Source organism: Gymnoscopelus braueri (genome assembly GCF_963280865.1).
Source record: "Gymnoscopelus braueri genome assembly, chromosome: 13".
In the NCBI taxonomy this organism is placed as follows: Eukaryota; Metazoa; Chordata; class Actinopteri; order Myctophiformes; family Myctophidae; genus Gymnoscopelus; species Gymnoscopelus braueri.
The window spans coordinates 18,812,144-18,834,137 of NC_137615.1; the positions used below are offsets into that span (position 1 = coordinate 18,812,144).

The following is a 21,994-nucleotide window of genomic DNA, read 5'->3' on the forward strand; positions in this document are numbered from 1 at the left end:
GTGTCTAGCGATATGAGATCTCTCTTCAAGTGTCAATCTCTGGACTGAGCAGTTAATCTTATTGGAAAAGTCCCAACTGGATATTGACTCTTCCAATCCAGTCTCCTCCAAGGTTAGATGGTGCCCTGGGGGGGAGGGGGGGGTGTCCACACAGAGAGAGGAAACGGCAACAAACAGCTTCAGCAATCATACCTGCTTTTATTAGAAAAATGTCTGTCACTGAGGCGGAACAGGTTCCTTAATTGTCCAGTTCCACAGAGAAATCCTGCACAGAACGTGACCTGAGAGAGTGAATGTGGTCTTTGTTTTGCTGCTGCTACCGGGGGTGAGAGAGGTTGAGAGAGAGCATGTTTCTGGTCAACGCATTCTCACTCCCAACTCGTCATATTTCCACGCTTGGTCAGGTTCCTTTGGTGTCCGATGCTGATGACGACGATGTCCTGTCTGGTGCCGGACAGTAAGAGTACTCAATTTACTTGAATACTGTACTTTTTTGGGTATCTGTACTTTACTTGAGTATTTGTCATTTTGGATACTAATGACTTTCACTCCAATACAGTACATTTCAAAGACACATATTGTACCGTTGACTCCACTACATTTATAGGAAGGGAAAAGGTACCGTTAAGTCCTATTTCAAATATAGTGAAAATGGCAGAGCTAGTACAAGCTCAAGCTCATAATGCATCGCATTGAGACACATTGTGAGCTTGCAGATCTGCTATTTTCACTATTATTTTATTTTTTAGTTTTTTTTATACATTTCTGGAAAATCTTTGAATTTCTTTGGATTATAGTTGAATATTTGACCAGGATCTATACTTCGACTCAAGTACTGGGGTTCAGTACTTTGTCCACCGGTGGTCCTTTTGCATACTACACTGACCACGCCGGAATGATCATAACCCATTCTCACCCTATCAGTGAGCAACTGGTACGGCGCTGAGTCGGCAGAAGCTGGTTTCACACCGACACGCTCACTTTGCTCAAGCCCACTCCTGACGGCATGCAGGCCTGCCTTCTTTTCACATTTAAACTTGTTTTGAATGTTGTTTTTTTTTCAATTTTCTTTTTATCCCACGATTTTTGTAACCCATTTTTTCACCCACTGCCAATTGCCTAAGCTGTAATCCTGGGCGTTACTCTCCCTCTGCCAGCCTGGGGAGAGCCACAAACTGAGCTCATGCTTCCTTCAATGCATGAGGAGTGAACAGGCCGCTTCTTATCACCTGACAGGGGGAGTTTCCCCGGTAGGACGTAGCACGTGGAAGGAACACGTTATTCCCACCAGTTCCTTTCCCCTCCATCAGGCGCCCCAGCTGACCATGGGGAGGCAGTATAGAGACCAGGATTACTGCATGTTTTTTTGTGAGGGTACCTATCCTAGGGGACACGGGGAGAACATGCAAACTTCACACTGAAAGGCTCTTTCTCCTTTCGCTTTGAATGTTTTTAATGGTAACACTGCCTTGTTCAATGTTGAAACCGTGCAAGCACAACCCAGTGTAAGTGATTCACTGTTTACCGGGTGCACAGCTCAAAAGAGTTCAATATCAGGAAAAGAACTGCCAGCACTCACAGAAATGTGCTTAAAGTAAAGTTAGGAAGGGGCAAACCACGAACGCGTCTCGACGTAAGCCTTCCTCAGCACGATAATAATTATCACACTGAGTTAGACTTATGTCGAGACGCATTGGTGGTTTTTGCCTTTGCCTACCGTTAATTAAAAGTACCTTTGTTCTCAACTGTCTCTTGACAGCTCATAACCCCCCCCTCCTCCCCCCACAAAGTATATTTCAGACATTGTGGTGTCTATTGAACTAATACAAAAAAATTAATAGAATATGCACATCACTTGGTTGAGGTGCTGGGTTGGAAGGTTTCTTGAAGAAAAATAATAAACCTGCACACTCATCTGCTCCAATATAATTTAATGACTTTTCGAGCCAAGGCTCTTCATCATGTCAAACCCGATGAAGAGACTTGGCTCGAAACGTTGTCATTAAATTACATTGGAGCAGATTATTATTTTTCTTTTTCTTCAAGTCTATTGAACTAGCCTACACCTGGACAAAATGACGCTAAAGGGGTACCCACTACCCAGTGCATTAAAACATAACCGTGACACCAGGGGTCCTGACCAAACGTCTGTGTGTGACGAGTTGGGAGTGAGGATGTGTTGTTCTGGTATGACAGCATTGACAATAGGGTTGGGTATTGAAATTAGGTTCCAAAGAAGAGAATCCAAAAGGAATCAGAATCGATAAAATCCTAATCAGTTCAGGGTTCAGTATTTTTCCTATAACTAAAGCATACAATAAGCTTCTGACTGCTAATTCTTGTTGTCATGGAATAAAACATATGAGAGGTTATTTATTACATTTCTTAAAGTTTGAAATTATTCAATGTAATATTAGGACCGGACAATATGATTTTAGACAAAACGTTTCAGCTTTGTCTCTATCTCAGGTACTACTAATTTATGCCCAGTTAGAAAATGGTAAATACTCTTTTTTTTTACATTATGGAAACAAAACGGAGAATTGATGAGAAACAGAATCGGAATCGATCAAATTGATACCCATCCCTAATTGACAAGAGCATATGGCATGATGGCGTGGAGGTGGTGTGAGTGTGTTACCTCAGCATGAGCTCGTAGCGTGTAATGGCAGCAGGACTGGTGCAGGGGAACACCTGACGCATGTTCTTCATCAGGCTCAGGCAGTGTTCTGTGTACAGCCTGAAGCTGTCGGAGAGCTGCCTCTCCTGGACACAGGAAGGAGGAGCCCTCGGTTATAGCTTGAGGTTACACAGGCTGTGAGACATTTTTGGTCGGAACCAAAAACCTTGGATGAATGCCAGTGAAGAGCTGAGCTATAATGAGGTGGTTAGTCTGGAGGATGAACGATGTTCAAGGATTAAGGATCTCAGTCGACATTTTTACAAGATTATTAGAATTCCCAATTTGATTGTGAGATTATTAGAATGTTACAAGAGTAATAGAACAATTCCATGCTGGGTCAAATTAGCAACAGAATACATGCATCTTCCATTAAATCCAAATGGTCTCAGATATTTCACTTTTTTTTTTTTTTTTTTAAAGGTCTGCAATTTCTTCAAATGGTTGGCTGTATGCGGAACAGCAAGAACATAGATTTAGAATGATGATAACTAAACCGCAGAATCCTACATATTGTGTTAATTGCTTAGGAAACACAGCACAAGTGTTGGCGGGGGTCCTTTCACGCTGTTTCACGAATCACAGATTGGGACGGCCTAACCAAAAAGATGTCATTTGTGAGATTTGTTTTTTGCTTTAATCCCTTAGATGTTTCCTCTTATTGTAGGAAAGTCCATGGGGCAAACCAAACCACCTACCAGGTCTCCCCTCACAGCCGAAGGATCCCACTCGGCATCCATGGTCCTCAGCAGGCGCAGCAGCAGGGCGTAGCACAGCCTCTGGCTGCGATGGTGAATGCTGTAGCACTGCCAACGACTGCAAAAACACATTTAAACATCATATCATGGGTCTCTCCTCTGATAAACAATACTTTGGTGTTATGTGTCATATATTGTAATATACAAATTACATAATATTTGTGCAGTAAATGTGTGATCTTTTCTTTCTGTCCTTTTACTCACGTAATTGCCTGCTGCAGGGGTGAAAGATCAGTTTGCACGGCATGATGGGAAAGCACCGTCCATGCCAGAGGACTAACCTGCCCGTTCCAATTATAAGGCTCCCTCTGCAATAAGCCGGCGGTTTATAGCATTTACAGGTATGAACAGTGATATACATTTTCCATAAGAGGACTGTAAGGTCGAGCCTCACCTGAACACAGGCATGATCATACTCCAGAATCTGACTCAACAGTTTCCTGTGAATGGAGACAGCAGAGTCTCTCTTGGTCAAGGCTGTCTCTCTCTGGAGGACAAAAAATCGAACCAATAATGTCAATAAGAATTCACACAATTAACAAGACTCTCATACACAGTAAAATCCTCAGTGTTAATTTATGCATTTTTAACTTAAAGATAGTACAGATTTATGAACAGATTTACGCTATGTACTAAGTGTACATTTAAGATGTACATTTTGTACACTTTCAGAGATAAATGGAGGATTTTACTGTTTACTGGGGTGGATCTCAAACATTTTCATGTCAAGGACCACCGGGGACCACCAGTGGTCCTTGAGGGGGTTCCAGGTGGTCCCCAGCTAAATGATGGAGAGTTGGTAACCATATTATGGACCCTTATAGATCTTTAACTCTTGATAGTTACGGGTCCATTTGGTTTCACGCTCTCAACAGTTAAATTATTGTTAAACATCTGCATTACTTAATTAAAGAAGTGTTATTTTGATCAACGTTTGCCTGTTATCTCTCCTATTCATACCAACATCAATACAGCATGGAATTGTGGACAAAATAAAATATTCTAAGTCTTGGGTCTGAAAGTCTAAATCTCATCAAATGGTGGTCCGTGGCTCAAATGCCGAAAAAATCATGGACCTTGAGGGTTGAAAACCACTGCTGTATTTGAAGCACAACATAGTGATACAAACCTGGCTGGTGAAGACTTTCAGGATCAGGTGGCATTCTCCTTGTACTTTGGATGCGCTGGATCTGGGCTCCAGCTTAAACCACTTGTCATAGCCAGCCACAGGGATCTCCTGAAAAAACACAGCGGAACAGCTCATTTATGCTTCATGGAGCAACACGGTCATATGACTAAAGTACAAAATGAGTCTTAAGGGCAATCGAGAAAAGCTTGTCAGGTTTTGACATTCTACCTGGGGGCTGCTTCATTATGTATCAATCAAGGACATTTAGAGCCGCAACAGTCAATTTAATCAATTAGGAAAATAAACCACAATGGTCGTTTAATTAACACCATGCAGTGACTGTTCAAGGGCTTCTGGAGAAACAACTGTTCAGTTTCTTGTCACTTCAGCTTTGCTTCAATTGAATATACAGACACACAATACACATATGTAAATGTCTTTAAATACAGTACCATAAATAAACTGCAACAGTTATTCAGACTAATCGATGTAATTGATAGGGTGTGGATGGGGATAACAATGAAAACTTTTTTTTTCAAGGTTCTAAAGAAAAATACAGTGACTTTCTGTTTACAATTTTCTTTTATATTAATGTTACAGAATATCATCAATACAATCGTAGTGTTTTGCCAATTATTTAAGGGCCCTGTTGCAATATCCTTACGGCCCATCAGCGGGCCCCGGCCCAGAGGTTGAGAATCGCAGGTTTAGTACAACTCGACCGCACAGACTCACATTGAGAGGGAGGTTGATACAGCCAAGGAAGTCATCTGCATTCTCCTCAGATCCTGATGAGGCAGATCCATTGGACCGCACTGATTTAGCTATCTGCTTAAAATACCTACACAAATAAAACAATAGACAAACAAGGCAAATATTTCATTCTGAGTTACATGAACCCTTGCGTTCCTATTCTGGGGGCGAACATTAATTTTGTAAAAGATTGCCGATCTACAAGGGAGCATGTCAGCTTCTTTCGGCAGAGCAATGTGGTGTAAAGCAGGGGTCTTCAACGTTTTTCAGGCCAAGGACCCCTTAGCTGAGAGAGAGGTGAAGCAGGGACCCCCAATAGGGCATTCACGAATAGTGATTAATAGTAATTATTCGACCTATAAGTATTCGAATATTCGATTAATCGATTTGATTATAAAAAATAAAATAATGGCATTGATGACTCGACTCAAGGAATGCGAGTTGACGTCACACCAGAGCTCACAGCTGCGTGTCTGCTGTAGAAAAGCCACAAAAAATAAATAAAAATAAGAACTTTTTTTTTTATAGAATAATCGAATAGTCGGTTTGATATTCGAATATTGCCCTAACCCCCAATACTGTACATATCCTATATTAATATCGCCTAGTGGGTGGACTTCCTTTTTATCTGTGTCCCTTCTTCGTGCATTTGCTTCCAACAGTATCAGCACAAATAATAATGCATGCCAAGGGAAATCCAACACACTACTCAAGGTAATCTGCGTAATCATGTATGAAATGTGCAAGTATAACATGTACATGTTATACTTGCACATTTCATACATGATTACGCAATTTTTTTACCGGATACTATTTTTGAATAGCTAAAGTATAAAATAATGGTTAAAGTGGTTAAAATTATTGTGACACAGATGCTTTCCTGGATTGAATGGGGTTAAGTGGTTAATGCTGAAGATGGATTACATGATAGTTCCTTTTACCTGCCCATGCCTCGAAGTCCACTGATTTCATTGAGCTTTTTGCAGGCCTCAGCCACAGAGACATCATCGTCATGATCCCTAAGGATGGAAGGACAAAATAGCGTCTTGGCGGCTGAGTCTCCGATAGGAGACTTGAGGAGTCTCCTACCGGAGACATTAGCATCTTTCCGCAGGTCATTCAATTATTGGCTTAGGAATGCGACAAAAACAAAAAAATCTCCATGAATTCAATGCATCATGGGGTTTGTAATAGATAGAAAATACGTTTTTTTGGGGGGTGAACTACTCCTTTAACCATTTTACAGTGACTCAATAGTCCATCTGAGTCACCACAGCACAGTGTTCTGAGTTCATTAATGTGTTTTATGTTGTAATCTTACCATATGTCAAGGTGTAATAGATCACTGTGGACGTCATCGATGTCACTAAAACAAGAGCACAGTGGTACAAATTTTATAGATTAAACAAAAACTACCAAGTTAAACATACTGTAGCTCTGAATTAGTTAACACAGACAAGAACAATTCATATTAATCTTACAGCAAAAAATGACAGTGTGCCAAATGAAACACACACAGCAATATTTACCTGTACAATACTGGTCAATATTTGGGCTGGGCAATATATCAATATTGCATCGATATCGTGATATGAGTCTAGATATCGTCTGGGATTTTTTTATACAGTTATACTGTGGTATTAGTATATATATATTTTCCTGGTTTTAGACACTTAAACGGATATTTCACTTTCAAGCATGTTTGGGGTCATTTTAACGTCTACTCTGGCTTTTGTGTTCCCCCCAGGCAGTTTTTAAGTTGCTTGATTCAATCAGTATTTACAATGGGTTTAAGGAAAGGGACGCACCTTTCCTATAAACCCATTGTAACTTTAAACTCCATTTTTGTCTGATAAAATTAATATCAAATATCTAAATACTGAATCAAGCAACTTGAAAACTGTCTGGGGTCCTCACAAAAGCCTGAGTAGACGTTAAAATTACCCCAAACATGTTTGAAAGTGAAATATTCGTTTAAGCCCTATTTCATACTTTCAAACATTTTTCAAAAGAAACATTGCAAAATGTTTCGATCTACAATCTCACGTATAGCTTGTGCTCTGCTATCTTCTTTAAAAAGTGAAACATTTAAATTATCGTCACAATACAATATTTTCACCACAATGTCGATACCGGTATTTGGTGAAAATATAGTGACGTTTAATTTTGCCCATATTACCCAGCCCTAGTCAACATAGTCAAAGTGTTGTACTTACAAAACAAAGTGTTCATCCCACACTGGATTGAGTGTCTCTGGTTTGACTTCAGTGGCCTGAATACACCTGGCAGGTAGAACCTCCTTGGTGCTGGAGCGTTTCTCCAGCTTGTCTTTTCTCTTCCTGAAGCTAAACTTCCTCTCTTTCTTCTCCTCCGTCTCCCGGGGACTCTGACCCAACAGGATACCCAGCATGCAGTAGGGGTCACTGTACCCTGATGAAGGCCGCGGGGGCATGCAGAAAAGGTTACTAAAATGAGCTGTGAATTAATTTAGATTTAGAACATGTGTACAATGAGTGTTGAGTGTCAACAGCATTTAGAATACATTATGGCATGAGAACGTTTCAAGATATCATCTTTTAACCACATTAACCCCTGGTGTTCCTATTTTCGGCATGTCATCAGCGGTGACAATCCTCAGAGATTTTCACAACACATCATGATGTGATGCATTGTGAGCTTGTAGATCAGCAATTTAAAAAAAAGAAATAGCAGCTCTACAAGCCTGTAGATCTGGTATTTTTGGTAGTTATTGTACGCATGTTATAATAGGTGAACATTCTGCAAAAATAGGCAAATACTCTGCAAAAAATCTACAAGTTCACATCACAACATCTTGTGACCTTGTAGATTGGCAATTTTTTGCGAAGAGATTTGGTGTAGAGATAAAAAAGGAGGGGACGAAGTACAGACCTCTGGAGGGACCCTGGTCAATGACGTATATATAGGGTTTAAATGATTAAAGGAGCACGTTTTCATGCACAGAGATTGTTTTTTGCATCGTTAAACATTCAGTAGGTGAAGGAGTGTCTCACCGTTGGCATCCTTGGCCATTAAATTCTTTGCTTTCATCACAGACACTCTCATGGAGAAACTGGCTCGCTGCAAAACACGTGCACAGTGTAATGAGTCAATACAGTCCGGTGAGTCAATACACAATTTATTTATACTAGTAATAATAAAGTAATGATGCCTGATTCATACTAGTGAGTTAATGTACAGTATAATGTCTGATTTATACTAGTGAGTCAAGACAGTGGCTAATTTTAACAAGTGGGTCAATACATAATGCCTGATTTTTTATACTAGTAAGTCAATACATAATGGCTGTTCTATATTATTGAGTCAATAATGCCTGATTTATACTTAATTTTAACTTAATTTATACGTTGTGTCGTGCACCGAGAGCTTGTAGATCTGCTATTTTAAGTATAAATCCTGCTTCACCCACGATGCAGCATTTTACACAACAACGTTCTGACAGGTCATTAGAATATCACCACGTAGCCAACTGCAGAATAACAAGTGCCTTTTTAGAACACCTGCAGTGGCAGCTGAGGGATCGAAAACATTCAGGGGAACATTTAAATGGCATATTTTGTTTTGGTTTGCAGACAGCCGGTAAAGGACACTGGCAATGGGCCCCAGCATCTGCTGCAGAATGAAATGTTAAATGCCTGTGACAGCCAAGTAAAAGACCCAAAAAACGACGACAACAAAACATATAATGGGACTGCTTCACCCTGAGAAAATCTCTCTGCCCTCACTTTCCATCCATGGCCTCACTTTTAGTGTTGTCAACAATACCGCTTTAACCCTTTCAGACCGGGAAAGAATCGGTGTAATTTTTTTAGGTTTCTTTGGGCTATTCAAAAATAGCAGATCTACAAGCTCATAGCGCGGCACCGAGTGCCGTGCTATGAGCTTGTAGATCTGCTATTTTTTTTAAATCCTGAAATTTTGAGAAAATCTTTGAATATATATATTTTTCAAAGCAGTTTTTTGAAAAACAATTTTTTTTTTATCAGTGGTTCTCAAACTTTTTCATGTCAAGTTGTAATAGAGTTAAAAATGCACGAGCTTGTATATCTGCTATTTTTGAATAGCTCAAAGACATCTTAAGATGACACAGATGCGTTCTCGATCTGAATGGGTTAACTGAGTGCCCTGAATAGAAATCATTGACTCACTACTGGGGATCAACCCAATGTGTTCATGGTTACAACTGAAGGGTACATTTTGGAATGTTATGAAAACATTTTGTTAAAAAATAAATAAAATAGCGTCCCTATTCTAGGCATGTCATAATAGGCGAACATTCAGCGAGAATAACAAATCTACAAGTGACACAATCTGAAGCACTGTGTGGTTGTAGATCGTCTATTTTCGGGGGGTTAGGTCAAGGTTACACCCCTGGGGACACTGGTCAACAAAGTATAGGGTTTATATTTACGGTATATAAACTATATTTATATTTATATTGATTGGGTTTACATTTCTAATGGGATCCACTTTTGTCATTTTCCCGACTGCAAATTGACTGCTTCTTTTTTTAACCACATGAACCGTAGCGTCCCTATTCTGGGCATGTAATAATAGGCTAACATTCTGGAGGAAAAAAAGGCGAATTGACAAGCTCAAAACGTGTCGCAATGCCACACATTGTGAGCTTGTAGATTTGCTATTTTCATCAAAGAGATTTGATAGCCCCCCCAACCCTGGTCAGTGAAGTATATAGGGTTTAAATGTCTAATAAGCACATTATTTTTAATTTAGGAGAAGAGTGAGGATGGAACAAAGGATCTCACCTTGGATTCTTGGACTCTCTGTAGAATGATGTCATGCTCTTCCTGACCCATATCAAACACCTTGTAAAATAGCAACACAATGAAAAGGTTAGCAAGGCTTTTTGTTACAAAGCATCTTGTCCCTGGTAATGTCTTATATCTGTAACAACAGTATGAGTTAATACACTATCCACAAATAAACCCCAGCTGACTGATGTCTGGTCCTCTGATGATTCTGAGTGTGCATGAATGCCTTCTGAGTGGCCAATGAGGTATCTAGGTTTCTATATCTATGGTGGCTAACCCCCATTGTTTCTCCTCTCTCATCATAATGGCAAACCTGCAGCAGATTCTCCAATCCCCACTTGCTGCTGCCCAACTGCTTTTTGGTGTGCTCATTTTTCTATTTTGAAGGCGTGGATTTTTTTGGTCCACCTTTCATTAATTAATTGTACATTAAAGCTGTTATCACACCATTTGGCAGTCTATCTCGTTGTTATACTTCAGTCCATCATTTGCAGTGATAAGACCAGTGACAAATTTCACAATTATGTGAGTTTTCCTGTGCAACAGAGTAACAGGTACATAGAGAATAGAGCAGTGAGCTTAAGATACAACTGTTAAGAAAGACTGTACTAAGTGCAGTAGAGTGGAGGTTGTGAGATGATTAATTTTCACCTTTGAGGTTTGTTACATAGAAAGTCTAAAATCTACCTGCAAAGAGAATTTTCCACCCCCTAGGCTTTGCAGCTTAGACACCAGATTTGAGGGGTCCAGAGTTTTTAAAATAATAATAAAAAAGGAATGTTTTTTGGACATACAAGGTTTCCACCCGACAGCAACAAAATACACAAAGCTACAGTCAATGAAGAGCATCTGCACGTGGGCGTCTGTGCACTCCAGGTGCGTGTACACCCGGTGTAGATCCAAGGACACGGCATCCTAAATGGAGCGATTCTCCCTGCATGCAAATTAGCAGATGTCAATGTGTCAAGTGTCTCGATAAAACTCTTGACAAGATGCTCCAGGCATTTCACAGTAATGAAGGAGAGTGTGATAGGTCTGTACTGTAGTCATTTAAGCAGGAGACTTGGGCACTGGTGTGATTATATATTCCTTACAACGACTAGGAACAATACATAAATCTAACCATATCTGTCTATAGATTCACAAAACCTCTGTGAGTGTTTGTTTGTGTGTCTGTCCTGGGCGTAACTCGTCCGTCCGACTGTTTGACTTCAAACTTGGGTCTGTCTCTTACATCCGGTTTAGCCATGGCCTTTGGCTTGGGTAATGGGTGACAGACAAACACTTCTGGGGTCATTTTCACATCTACTCTGACTTCTGTGCGTACCCCAAACAGTTTTCACGTTGCTTTATTCAATGTTATTTAGATATTAGATATTCCTCTGATCAGACGAACCTCGCTCCTATTCAACTTCAAACTCCATGGTAGACTCGTTGAAAATACACGTCCGTGGTTCTGGCGACTGACATTGACCTTCAAATGAAAGGGGAGACCTTCATTTTTTTTTAAATTAATAAATCAACATTTTCTTTTCTTTCAAACTTTTTACATTTTCATTGCATCTACATTTTCAAATGGGGGAAAAAAACTAATCAAAAATGAAGGTCTCCTCCCATTCATTAAAATGACAATAACAGTCACCTGAAGCAGGGGCGTGTGTTTTCAATGAGTCTAACATGCATGGAGCTTGCCTTGAAGTTGTATCGGCTTAGGTCAAATTAATCAGATCATCTAAAAGCAACTTAAAGCCTGTCTGGGGTGCATACAAAAGATAGAGTAGATGGGATAATTACCTCGGAAGTGTTTGAAAGTGAAATAGCCCTTCCAAGGACGACTTCAGTCCTTTTCAACATATCTTCAAATAATTGGTCCTCACTAAATGCTCATGAGTCATGATAATATCGTACAATTTATTTTTTCTACTCTGTCTGTGTCTCAGAGGAGTGCTGTGGACAGATCAAAAACCTGCCTACAGTACCAGTCACATCATCCTTAGGCAGGTCTTCTTAGCAGTATTGGTAATCGGGAAACAAAATACGTTTTTTACGTCAGTGGCAGTGAATGAGTTAATTTGAGAACCAAGGCTTCTATTATAGCATGTAAAGTAGGGGGCACTAAGTGAAAAATCGTTACGCGGCGGATAAAAGCATGAAATTTGATACAGATGTCCCTTGGGTCATCCTAAAACATCCTAGAAGGGGTGCCCAAAAAAATCTTAAACAGGAAGTGAGTTATGGACAAAATCCAAAATGGCCACCTAAACTGTTGACCGTTGACTCAAAAGACACCAAAATAATCTCCAAAAAGCATAAAATGTGGCACACATGTCCCTTGGGTCATCCTAAGAAATCCTAGAAGGGGTGCCCAAAAAAAATCTTAAACAGGAAGTGAGTTATTGACCAAATTGAAAATGGCCGCCTAGTGTTGTCGATTGACTCAAAAGTCAACTAAAGAATCTCCAAAAAGTATAAAATGTGTCACACATGTCCCTTGGGTCATCCTAAGACATCCTAGAAGGGGTGCCCAAAAAAGTCTTCAACAGGAAGTGAGTTATTGACTAAATTGAAAATGGCCGCCTACAGTGTTGGCGATTGACTCAAAAAGCCTATAGAATCTCCAAAAAGCATACAATTTCGCACATATGTCCCTTGGGTCATCCTAACACGTCCTAGAAGGGGTGCCCAAAATAATCTGAAAGAGGAAGTGAGTTATTGACTAAATTGAAAATGGCCGCCTACAGTGTTGAAAGATGATGCAAGATACCTAAAGAATCTCATAAAAGCATGAAATGTGGTACAAATGTCCCTTGGGTGATCTGAACGCATCCTACAAGGGGTGCCCAAAAAGGTTTTAAACAGGAAGTGACTGCCTAAAGCAGTTGACACAAAAGAAAACATAAAGGGACGTCATAAAAGTGTATAATTTGGTACGTACATTGAGTGCTTCTTAATATATCCTAGAAGGGGTTATTTATTTGTTTGTTTGCTTGTTTATTAAACTTTTTAGGAAGGGACCATGTTGAAGAAATTCTAAATGGCTGTTTAAACAGTTGACCATGGCAGTCTGCATATTATGCAGACTCAATACGACAGGTTATGCAGTGCATACCGAGCTGATGTTCCTCCCGGGGAAGGGCTGTCCGCACCGAGACATGGCCATCACCATTGATAATGCTGTGGTGACCTCAACTCGGACTGCGAAGAATCTGGGTGTGACCCTGGACGATCAACTGACGTTCTCGGCAAACATCGCATCAGTGACGAGGTCCTGCAGATTCCTGCTCTACAACATCAGGAGGATTCGCCCCTTCCTCACGGAGAAGGCAGCCCAGGTGCTCATCCAGGCTCTCGTCATCTCCCGCCTGGACTACTGCAACTCCCTCCTTGCTGGTGCTCCGGCATCTGCCATCAAACCCCTGGAGCTTGTTCAGAAAGCTGCGGCTCGTCTGGTGTTCAACCGCCCCAAGTTCTCCCACACAACCATCCTTCTCCGCTCTCTACACTGGCTCCCCGTAGCGGCTCGCATCCAGTTCAAAACCCTGGTGCTAGCCTATAGGGCAGTGAAAGGAACAGCTCCTTCCTACCTCCGGGCTATGGTCGATGCCTACACCCCTGCCCGACCACTTCGGTCTGCCACCTCGGGGCGACTGATTGCCTCGTCACTCAAGGGTCCTTCTGGCCGATCCACACGGTCACGACTCTTTTCTGTTCTGGCCCCACAGTGGTGGAATGAACTTCCCACTGATGTTAGGACAGCAGAGTCACTGCCCATATTTCGCCGCAGGCTGAAAACTCACCTCTTCAGGAAACACTACCCTTCCTCTCTGCCTGACCTACTTGTTGTTAACTAGTTGTACGAACGCTTGTTTTCTATTGCTGTATTGTTTATTGGATTATTGGATTGTTTATTGGATCTTGTTTAGTCGATTCACTTATTTGTTTTAGCTCATGCTCATTTGATTTAGCTATTTTGTCTCATCTGTTTAAGGAAATAGGTAGCTGATATATTGCACTTTTACCTTAGCGCTAGGTATACTCTTGGTTGCTTGTTTTTGCAGATAATGCACTAAAGACTTCTGGTGATTAGTAGTTTTCGTTCCCTACCTATGTTGAATACACTTATTGTAAGTCGCTTTGGATAAAAGCGTCTGCTAAATGACTGTAATGTAATGTAATGTAATGCATAACCTGCCGTATTTTGTAGTCTACCTTCTGTTTTCATTTCTACATCACTTATTTATTTTACTTTCTGCATTATTTTTTTATTGTACTCTTTGAATCTTCTTTATGTATCTACCTCTGCATATTCTTATTTATTTTACTCTGCATCTCATCTTACTCTGCATATTCTTATTTTACTCTCTGCATCTTATTTATTTTGCACTCTACATCTTCTTGCTTGTTTTACACTATCTTCTCATGTATTTTCTTCTTGATCATTACTGTTCAAAATGTGATTAGTGTTGTGATTAGTGTTTAGTAACTACATGTATTCATGTGTGCCATTTCGCAATTACCAGCACATTGGCATAATGCTCTGCAAGGTAACCCAGCATCCCGGCATCTACACTTTCTCGAACAGAAGGGCTCAGCTTTGCATCCACACTTGAGTTCTCTACAAACTTAAGCAGCCTCTGGCAAGAGTGTCCATAAAGGTGTCCACGAATCAGCGACTTTAATCCATCCATATTTGTCAGGAGATGGTAGAGATTGCATAGCTTTCAGGCTTCTGGACCAAATGCCAGATTGGCTGCTCGATTTGAATATTGTAGCAGTGCAGCCCGTGTGGGAGGAGTGTTTTCCATTTAGAGACTATTAAAACTTTTTTTTTTGGCACCCCTTAGGATGCATTCAGATCACCCAAGGGACATTTGTACCAAATGTCATGCTTTTATGAGATTTTTTTTATGAGTGTCTTTTGCATCATCTGTCAACACTGTACACGGCCATTTTCAATTTAGTCAATAACTCACTTCCTGTTTCAGATAATTTCAGGCACCCCTTCTAGGATGTCTTAGGATGACCCAAGGGACATGTATGCCAAATTGTATGCTTTTATGAGATTCTTTAGTTGTCTTTTGAGTCAATCGACAACACTGTAGGCGGTCATTTTCAATTTTGTCAATGACTCACTTCCTGTTTAAGATCATTTTGGGCACCCCTTCTGGGATGTCTTGGGATGACCCAAGGGACATGTATGCCAAATTGTATGCTTTTATGAGATTCTTTAGTTGTCTTTTGAGTCAATAGATAACACTGTAGGCGGCCATTTTCAATTTAGTCAATAACTCACTTCCTGTTTCAGATTCCTTTGGGCACCCCTTCTAGGATGTCTGAGGATGACCCAAGGGACATATGTGCCAAATGTTATGCTTTTTGGAGATTCTTTTGGTGTCTTTTGAGTCAACGGTCAACAGTTTAGGTGGCCATTTTGGATTTTGTCCATAACTCACTTCCTGTTTAAGATTTTTTTGGGCACCCCTTCTAGGATGTTTTAGGATGACCCAAGGGACATCTGTATCAAATTTCATGCTTTTATCCGCCGCCTAACGATTTGGCCATTTTTGGTGGTTAGTACCCCCTACTAATGCTGACTTTCCAGGAATAGAAAGCCTGCAGTTTCTATTAGCTTAGATTCTCCATCAATGATGTCACTGGTTGGCGGGGTTTCTGAACTGTCCATAGCTAGCCCTCTTCTGAGACACAGACGAGAAGACAAAAATGTAGTATCAATTATATGAAGAATAGTAGTCCTTTTTTTTGTGGGGGGGGGCTTTTTCTTCCTTTATTTGATAGAGTAAAGTAGACAGGAACAGGAAATGGGGAGAGAGAGTCGTCGGGAACGGGACTCGAACCCGCGACATGCTCTAGCAGCCTAGGTGCCCGGACCACTACGCCAGCCGTCCGGGCCTAAAATAGTAATTTTTTAACAGCAATTCAATTGTCGTTGCAAAACATAGCTGTACTGTTTCACAATATTCATTTAAATTAGGGTTTTAAAAAAACTCTGTTTTCCAGTGCATGGTACTGGCTCGACTCTACTTGCCTTGTTGGTTTTCCATTGCGTAAATATTATGGATAGTAGGCCTACCCGGTATTTAGGGTATAATGTCTGTGCAGGTTCGAAGTGAGCTGAGACGATACCAAAAGGTGATGTGAAAACATGATGATTACTGAGAAAATCATCAATATAGAGAGACTGACGACAATATAGGCTGTATGTATAGGGAGAAAATAGACCTGCTTCAGAACTTGCATGAAAGACCTGCTTTTAGATGTCTTATTACACATTTAAATCCTCAAAGCCATATTTACATGCACATCAAAGGTGCAGTGCAAATTGCCTTGTCCCTTAAGTGCAATTTGGTGCATGGAATTAATGTCCCATTTACTAAGGCAGCACATAATTACACATGATTCAGCACAATGGGCCTCCTTCTAGCCACATACTGTACTGTTGTTTGAAGCATTGATTAAAAGATACAGTGAACTGGAGGAATTTTGTGCTACAGAAATTGACTGAGTAAAGCAGAACACTAACATGTTTGAGGGATGCAATGCAAACAAGAGAAATAGAATTTGGGCAACTATCGCTCTTAAAATAAATACATGAGTCACAAAACAAACTTCTTAAAACAGATGGCAGGTCAAGGATTTGGTGCCTTAATTGTATTACAGATGACTTAAAACAGAACGCTGTTTTCTGTCTCTGGAAATGTGTTTAAAATGTGTTTAGTCCATTAAATGTCATTATGTGGTGCCATGTGACCGCCTCCAGGCCTGTCTACCTGACCTGCTGTTTGCCTGGCATGTTGTCATGTATTTAAGAAAATAATACATTATTTCAATATTTAGATTAAGCATTTGGCAGTGGCACTAATTGTTTTGTTATGCAATGGTCAATATTCTTTAATAAGAGGTGATATCTAAGTCTAGGTTGAATTCTCTATAAATGCTGAGGAAAGGAGCTTCATTGCTTCCTTTATCTCCTTTAGCATAAGGAACAGTACACTGGACCCTGTTTATGCAATATTAAAGAGACAGGGCACATTTTGTGCATTGCCGGAAAGAAATCCAGGGATCCAGTGAGTCAGAAGGTCCCTGGATCAACATAATTAGACTATTTGAATGCACCCTTGCTCTCTCCTACAGTCAGGGTGCGCATTTTGTTCTTTTTGCTCTGGTCTAATTGGGGTTTGTCTGCATTCGTTGCTGTTCTAACGTCCATTCTAGTGACAATACTATACTAATACTGTCACCACCATATCCTATATTAACATCGGCTTAAGGGGGGACAAGCCGGCGGGTGGCCCGGCAGGCGGGCGGACCTCTGATATCACCCGGCGGGCGGACCTCTGATATCACCATGAGTCAGCCATAACCATATAAGGAGTCCAAACGAACCTCTAGTGTATATATATTTTGTAACTGATCAGTATGCAATAGGAATATCATATCAGCCAAGCCATGATGATTAACAAAGGACAATCGTACCTTGAGAAGGTAAGCGAACAAGTCCTCTTCGCTAGTCACATATTCTGGTGAAGGCACTCCCACTCTGTTGACCACTGTGTACAAAGCCTCTTCATACAGAAGGTCCAGCTGCATAACAACACACCGCATTTAGTAACAGGTTATTAACAAGATAAGTCGCACTGCAACATTTGGTCAAACAGTTTGATTGTGTACAAATGGAGCTGTTAAATGATCACTCAGGAATTAGCAAGCAGTGCATATATTTTTATTCTTCCATGCGTTTTGGCTTCAAGACAGATGCAAATTAAATTATTAGAATCGATTCGATCGAAGCGAGCGAGATTTGGGGCCCTATGTAGATCATCTATGGTGCAGGATGCAAATGCATGCAGGGCGCAAATTGTGTCGGGCGTGTTTCCCCTCCAAAAGAAGTTAGATGGCACATTATCTGGGCGCAAAGTCAGGCGCTAAAGCCTCTGAATTAGTCATGGCTGTGTTTTGAGTGTTACATTAATTAAACCAATTGGAGTGTCTTCTCCCATTCCCTTTAAAAGAAGAAGTGCTTAAGGTTTAGGTACACTGCTATTTAGATGACGGATTGGAGGAGACGCAAGCAATTTTCTGTTGTAGAATAGTGTGGGACCATCTAGCATCTAGCAGTTCTAGCAGTTTGTAATAGTTATTTTCTTCTTTACTTAAACTATCAATTAAAGCATGACAAAGACGTGTGTCCTGTGGCTCCTTGTGCTGGAGCTCTATGGATATTGTATTGACAACTGTATGCTGTCCATTGAACAGAGACAGATAAAGAAAGCCAGAAAGCCATGGGTTCACAGCATTCTTACAGGATGAGAGGTATTTGAAGATGTGCTGTAATTTTTATCCCTTTATCTCTCTCTCCCTCCCTCTCTCCTCACCGCTCGTCTCCATGCAAAGAAAACAGGCACTTACCCAATGCAATATATTGATAATCTGGCCCAGATCATTAATACTTTCTTTTTTACCTGAATGTGACGTCCCTCAGACATGTCATCTACCATGTTGAGAATTTGTGTTATTGTTTTGAATTCTGATGGATTTTGATTTATATGGGTGGCCCAGGTATACCGTGCTGCTGGTCAACACTCTGTCTACTATTTCCCAATATCTCCTGTTTTCAAAGCACTTATTAAAACATGATGGATGGCTGCGCTCTCCGTGCGCCAGGGTCTTGATAGTAAGGAAATGTCAGTGCCTTCACGGCGCTGGCTGATAACACCAACAAAAAGGTGGTATAAGCACAAAGCGCCAACTCTGTGAGTAAGAACAGTGAGCCCTGTTTACTCCAAACCACACAGGATACGTATGCAATTACGATGCATGCTCATTACTATGTGGCTGTATACAGTGTCATGCGACTCATGCCAGACCCATACGTCATACAATGACGTGGCAATCAGCTGAACAATTGGGCGGGTTATTTAAGCTCACCTAAATCTGCGTTCCTTCCGCTTTGTGTGTTCTGGTTTGTTGTTATGAGGCTGTTTGCTCCCACCGCCACCCCAGCACCACGAATAGATTGAACTATAATATTGGTTCATTCTATTCATGAGTTATCTAACTGAACACATTTTAAGACCAACATGCCCATTGTCACTAAATAACTGCAATATAATTTGGAATTGGGTCTAGAAATGACAACTTTGGCGTTGGTTGGAAAATAGCAATAACAGTTTCGCTGCGCCCAGCACCGCTTTGCACCCAGCACTGCTTTGCACCCAGGTGGAAGATTGGGCCCTTAGACTTGAATCTCTTTTGAATTGTGGTGAAAGCATGCAAACTGGGATCACAAACCTCTCTCCTGCCGATTCTGTCTGGGATAAAAGCCTGGTCCACATGTTCTAGGGGTGGTGGCGACGAGCTGGAACCTGTTTGGCTCTGTGAAGACAAAACGAAAAGTTTAACCTATTAAAGCAATACCTGCCCTTTGCCAGAATGAGACCCTGGCGAGATTGAGAGCTGAACAGGTTGTGAAGCTCGGATACTGTAAGATAGTATTGATAGTGGATCCTTTCCTTTCAGTCACAGCTAGCACACACTCTCTTGGGAGCAGTGATTGCTATTGATTTTCTTTAGACTGATTTTTATCTACTTTAAGAATGTATCACAAAGAAAATGTGCACTTATGTTCCACTTATCAAAACAAGTCAGCTCTCACCCTCCTCTGCAACACCTCCCTCTGGCTCCCATGTCTATCAGGAACAACACACTACATCAGCCTAAGCCAAACAAACTTGCCTAGTATGGGCAGGCTGTTTGGGCAGATTTGTTATTATTGTCAAATAAAGTGGTAGGCACTCAATCTCCAGAATTCCAAATATTATTAATAATATTAAGCCTTTATTCTTTTGACTACACAATATCTTGGAAAACCCAACGTGTATCGGCAGCCTTCATCGGGGGAACCCCTGTAAGCCAAGATAGTATTGATAGTGGATCCGTTCCCTTCAGTCACAGCAGCGCACAATCACTTATAACTGTTATATAACTGTTATTTTCTTTCATCTACTTATCACAAAGAAATGGTGCACGTATGATCTAGTTATGGTTTCAAAACAAGAAACATTAAAACATTAAACATTAAATTAAACAATTTAAACATTACTGTCTTTCTTACATGGACACAAATCCCTATTAGTAAGCCAAGGTAGCATTATTGTATTCTCTCTGAAGTGGTAGGCAGTATAATTGTGTGCCCAGCAATTAAATGTGTTATTACTTTTTACACTAAGCATTTGATAGAAAGATATATAGATTTTTTTTTATTCCATGAGGGAAATCCAGCTGCCATGCCAATTACAGTTATAAAAACACAAAACAGATAATTAAACCACAGCAGATGAGAAAAGTAGCCAGCCAGGAAAAAAAAGATGCGGACCGGGCGAAAGGCCTGGTAGTGGAGGGTCTCTGGAACAAAGATATTTTACAAATGTTCGCTTTAAAAATATATATATTCTCTGGGCGGCCCAACTCGGGTCCATAACCATGTGGATAGAGGATGTTGAATCAACTAGATGGTTCAAATGGAAAGATCTCTATGCATACAGGCAGAACTAGCAGCCCTTCCTTTTTCGGGACATAATATAAATGTAGACGCTATTGGTGCCTGGTCTAGCTTCACAATGAAAATATGAAAGGTTCAGAAAGAGTTTAGACTGCCTCTCTCAACATCTGGCCTGTCTTCAATTGGGTGTATTAGGGGTTTTGTACCATCAAGGTTGGATGCTGGGTTCGGGGGGGGGGGGTGGAGGAGGCTAGGTTTGAGGTTTGTTCACCAGTTACTTTACTCTAGTCAGCTAAAGTCATTTGATCAACTCAGAAACCTGAGTTTAACCTGCCTAGAACTGACTTTTTTAGATATCTCCAACTAAGGCACTTTTTAGAAAATCACGAGGACTGTGACAAAATTAGAAGCCCTTCAGCATTAGAATCCTTTCTGATTGACATCTTCAAGTGGAAAAATAATTTCTAGCTTGTATCAAAATCTATTGTCAATGGTTCCCAGTGACACTCTTTATATAAAAGCAAAGTGGGAGGCTGAAATACAACAAGAGATCACACAAGAAGAATGGGGTGATGCCTGCACTGAAGGGCACAAAGTAACTAATTCTAATTCTTGAAGAGAATATCAGTGGAAAATTGTGAGTAGGTTTTTTAAGACCCCGTTACTGACTGCCAGAGCAGGCACTACTCCTACAAGAGTGTTGGAGGAGATGTGGTGAGCAGGTCGGTACCACACTCATATCTTCTGGTCATGTCCTAAAGTGCAGCAGTTTTGGAATGCAGTATTTAGTGACATCAATAAAATATTTGATACTCAAGTACCACAAGATTTCAAGGCTGCTATTCTAGGAATTGTGCCGACAGGCTTTGAAGGCATGCAGGAAGAATATTTACCTCCTTCAGATATTGTTAACGGCAGCCAAAAAATGTATCACAATTAACTGGTTGGGACTGCTTCCTCCGACCCCCGAACAATGGTTGTATAAAGTCAAAGAAATTAGAGATATGGAAAGAATCACTTATTTGGTGAGGCTACAAAGTGAGCAATTTACAAAAAAGTGGACGCCTTTTGCACGAGTTCTGACACGATACATAATTTTATAAAGAGATTTGTATTATGTCTGTAATTTGATAGGTTGAATGTGCGGTATGTGCGTGGATATATATATATATATATTGTGATACAGTGTATGTGTGAGGATATATATTGTACATTCTTCTGTTCTATTCATGTTTATATATTTCGCTTCGATTACTTCTGATTCCCCCTTACCCCCCCCCCCCTTTTCCCTTTCTTTTTCTTTTCTCTCTCTACATTTTGGTTTTTTTTGTCTGTTTTTTTGTC

The 21,994-nt window shown here is 40.6% G+C and overlaps 1 protein-coding gene across 1 annotated transcript in view; it reads right to left on the bottom strand.

Moving 5' to 3' along the window:
* baiap3 (BAI1 associated protein 3) overlaps positions 1–21,994 on the bottom strand; it is a gene marked incomplete at its 5' end in the record, with an annotated part of 57,954 nt that overhangs the window by 20,691 nt on the left and 15,269 nt on the right. The window contains 13 exons of the mRNA XM_080448067.1: positions 2,642–2,766; positions 3,379–3,496; positions 3,643–3,746; positions 3,833–3,925; positions 4,568–4,675; positions 5,303–5,408; positions 6,262–6,339; positions 6,642–6,686; positions 7,537–7,750; positions 8,353–8,419; positions 10,126–10,185; positions 17,626–17,733; positions 19,441–19,524. Of these exons, the coding sequence (XP_080304193.1) occupies positions 2,642–2,766; positions 3,379–3,496; positions 3,643–3,746; positions 3,833–3,925; positions 4,568–4,675; positions 5,303–5,408; positions 6,262–6,339; positions 6,642–6,686; positions 7,537–7,750; positions 8,353–8,419; positions 10,126–10,185; positions 17,626–17,733; positions 19,441–19,524 (1,310 nt within the window). The remainder of the gene's footprint in view (positions 1–2,641; positions 2,767–3,378; positions 3,497–3,642; positions 3,747–3,832; positions 3,926–4,567; positions 4,676–5,302; positions 5,409–6,261; positions 6,340–6,641; positions 6,687–7,536; positions 7,751–8,352; positions 8,420–10,125; positions 10,186–17,625; positions 17,734–19,440; positions 19,525–21,994) is intronic.